Genomic DNA, 2510 nt, shown 5'->3' on the forward strand with positions numbered 1-2510 from the left:
TTGATTTATGAGTTTACAAATTGCATGCATATATAATGTGTCAAACGACTTAACTACACTTGTACTCGATTTTCATATATTTCGCACTTCTGATTAATTAGCCTGTATAACAAACAACACAACCCTATGCCAAATAGTCTTTTAATGATTAATCTTTAAGATTGTAAAGCACTTTTCTTTACTCAGCGTTGATGGAAATGTCCAGTGTTTCGCTGTTTCTTTCTCTCACTTTCATGCATGCACATATACATACATATTATGTGTGTATGTATATCAATGGAGTGGTCAGTGTTCTCTTTTTTACCCAAGCACTAAGATGAAGTACAGTAACACTATATGAAAGCTTAAAGGCTAAGAAACTTCGTCCACTCACTTCAAGAACCCTAATTATTATAATGAAAACAAAAAGAGGAATGCAAATTACAAAATAAATTCACAATACAAATGAGCATAATTACAAAAGCCTCATCTCCCTTATCTTGCCTTCCCATCATCGCCGTCATCGTCATCATCTTCTTTTTCTTTTTATCATCATCATATTTCCTCCTCTCTCTCTAATCTACCCTTTCTGTATATTATTATCTTGTCTTTGATTCCCAACTCGCATATATTATCGAGTTGAAACCCTTAAAAGCTTTCTAAAAGAGAAAAAGAGAGATCAATTTAGTTAGAACATGGCGTTCTCATCTGTTCCATCCTATCTTGATCACCACAATTGGCATCTTCAGGTATGATCTTTAACCTTCTTCCTTTGGTGCATGATCCTTTTTGTGAATCTTTGTATTAATACTTCATTCAAATGAAAAGGGAAAAGTATATGTCACTGAAAGATGATATATACTTATTCATACATATTCTCTTTGAATGATATATACTTATTCATACATATTCTCGTTGAATGAATATACTTTGTACATATAGTGACTCTTGTGAGCTTCTCTTAATTAATTTTTATGTTTTGTTATAGTTGCAACAATCAAGTCACCAACAAGCGAGTGTCGGTGGTGCTGGTGGTGAAAACCCTAATCTCCCTCCACCACCGGTACAACCACCACCCCCATCACATCCTAGTGGAGGGGGTGCTGGTGCTGGTGCTGGTGGAGAAGGTTCCACCAGACCAGGATCTATGGTAGACCGAGCAAGGATGCTCAATCTACCTATGCCAGAGCCAGGGTTAAATTGTCCACGTTGTGAATCAACCAACACTAAGTTCTGCTATTTCAACAACTATAGCCTCACGCAACCACGACACTTTTGCAAGTCATGTAGGCGTTATTGGACTCGCGGTGGTGCTCTAAGAAACGTTCCGGTGGGGGGAGGTTGTCGGAAAAACAAAAGGAGTAATAAAAACAGAAGATCAAAATCTCCAACCCAAACAAGGCCTAAATCTGTAGGTGATAGTCCATCAAGGTGTAGTACAGAAACAATGACTAGTACTCAACTCCATCATCCTCCCTCTCTTCAATTGCCATTCATGACCTCTTTAGGTCAATATGGAGGTGTTGGTGGCAATATTAGCTCAAATCTTGCTGGCTTTCAGCTTCAAAATGAAATGGGTAGTTTTCAACTAGGAAGTGGGAGCTCAAATGGGAATAATTTCAATAATATGTTATCAGTTGGAGGTGCTGAAAATTGGAAATTGCCTTACTTGGCTGGTTTTGAGGTACCTAGTAACCCGAATCTATTTCACTATCAAAGTGAAGGTGTATCTGAAGCACCATCATCATCAATGGTAGGAAGAGATGATAACACTCAAATAGATCCTCCAGTGAAGATGGAAGACAACCGCGGTTTAAATTTATCAAGGCAGTTTCTTGGTGTTTCGGAAACTACTAATCAACAACCATGGGTGGGAAATGCTTGGACCCAATTTTCGGGTGTTAGTAGTACTTCTTCTATCACTCCAACTACACATTTCATATAATCTGGTTGGGCACTAGCGGTGTGTTCTTTGATCTAACGACGCATTTTGAGTATAATTCAGTTCAAAGTTGCGTGTAGCAGCCATATAAGGGAAGTATTGAACTGAATCTTGGATCATTTAAAACACAAGTAGCTAGAAAGAATGTGACATGATCCAGGAATATAACTAATGGTAGGTTTGCTTGCATGTTAAGTTTACTTCTACAATGTTACATGATTGTTGATTTCATTTGTATTTGAGAGTGACTTGTACTTCTATGTTGAATGTTTCTATAACTTATGTTTAAGTGTGTGCTACTTTGCTAATTATGAATTATATGCTACCAATAGTCTTTTTATGTGGCTTATATCTTATGATATTTATGAGACTATGAGTTCAACAATGGTTATAGCTTATAGAATGTACAGTATCACAAGTTCGATAACAGTTGCATACAACAAAATCTTGTGAAATTTATATTCAAATCATAACAGGCTTAAAGAATGTAAAGAAGTTCATACTCAATTCCAGCCGAATTATAGCAAATAAATCACTTGTGTGCATTTAGCGCCTTTTCCCGACCGTTTTCAAACAAGTATCTATAAAA

General features: G+C 36.7%; 1 protein-coding gene across 1 annotated transcript; it reads left to right on the top strand.

Annotated features, from left to right (window-relative positions):
* Nucleotides 1–404: 404 nt before the first annotated feature.
* LOC110909361 (dof zinc finger protein DOF2.4) lies at nt 405–2179 on the top strand. The gene is made up of 2 exons (XM_022154390.2): nt 405–728; nt 968–2179. The coding sequence occupies exons 1-2, from the start codon at nt 675–677 to the stop codon at nt 1922–1924; spliced, it is 1011 nt and encodes a 336-aa protein (XP_022010082.1). The 5' UTR covers nt 405–674; the 3' UTR covers nt 1925–2179.
* Nucleotides 2180–2510: the final 331 nt, after the last annotated feature.

This window comes from Helianthus annuus, chromosome 11 (genome assembly GCF_002127325.2).
Source record: "Helianthus annuus cultivar XRQ/B chromosome 11, HanXRQr2.0-SUNRISE, whole genome shotgun sequence".
Lineage (NCBI taxonomy): Eukaryota > Viridiplantae > Streptophyta > Magnoliopsida > Asterales > Asteraceae > Helianthus > Helianthus annuus.

Bases quoted from the DNA above. Each gene is read 5' to 3' on its own strand.
- LOC110909361 (XM_022154390.2), top strand. From the start codon at position 675: ATGGCGTTCTCATCTGTTCCATCCTATCTTGATCACCACAATTGGCAT. The intron at 729-967 runs GTATGATCTTTA...GTTTTGTTATAG, and splicing joins ACCACAATTGGCATCTTCAG to TTGCAACAATCAAGTCACCA.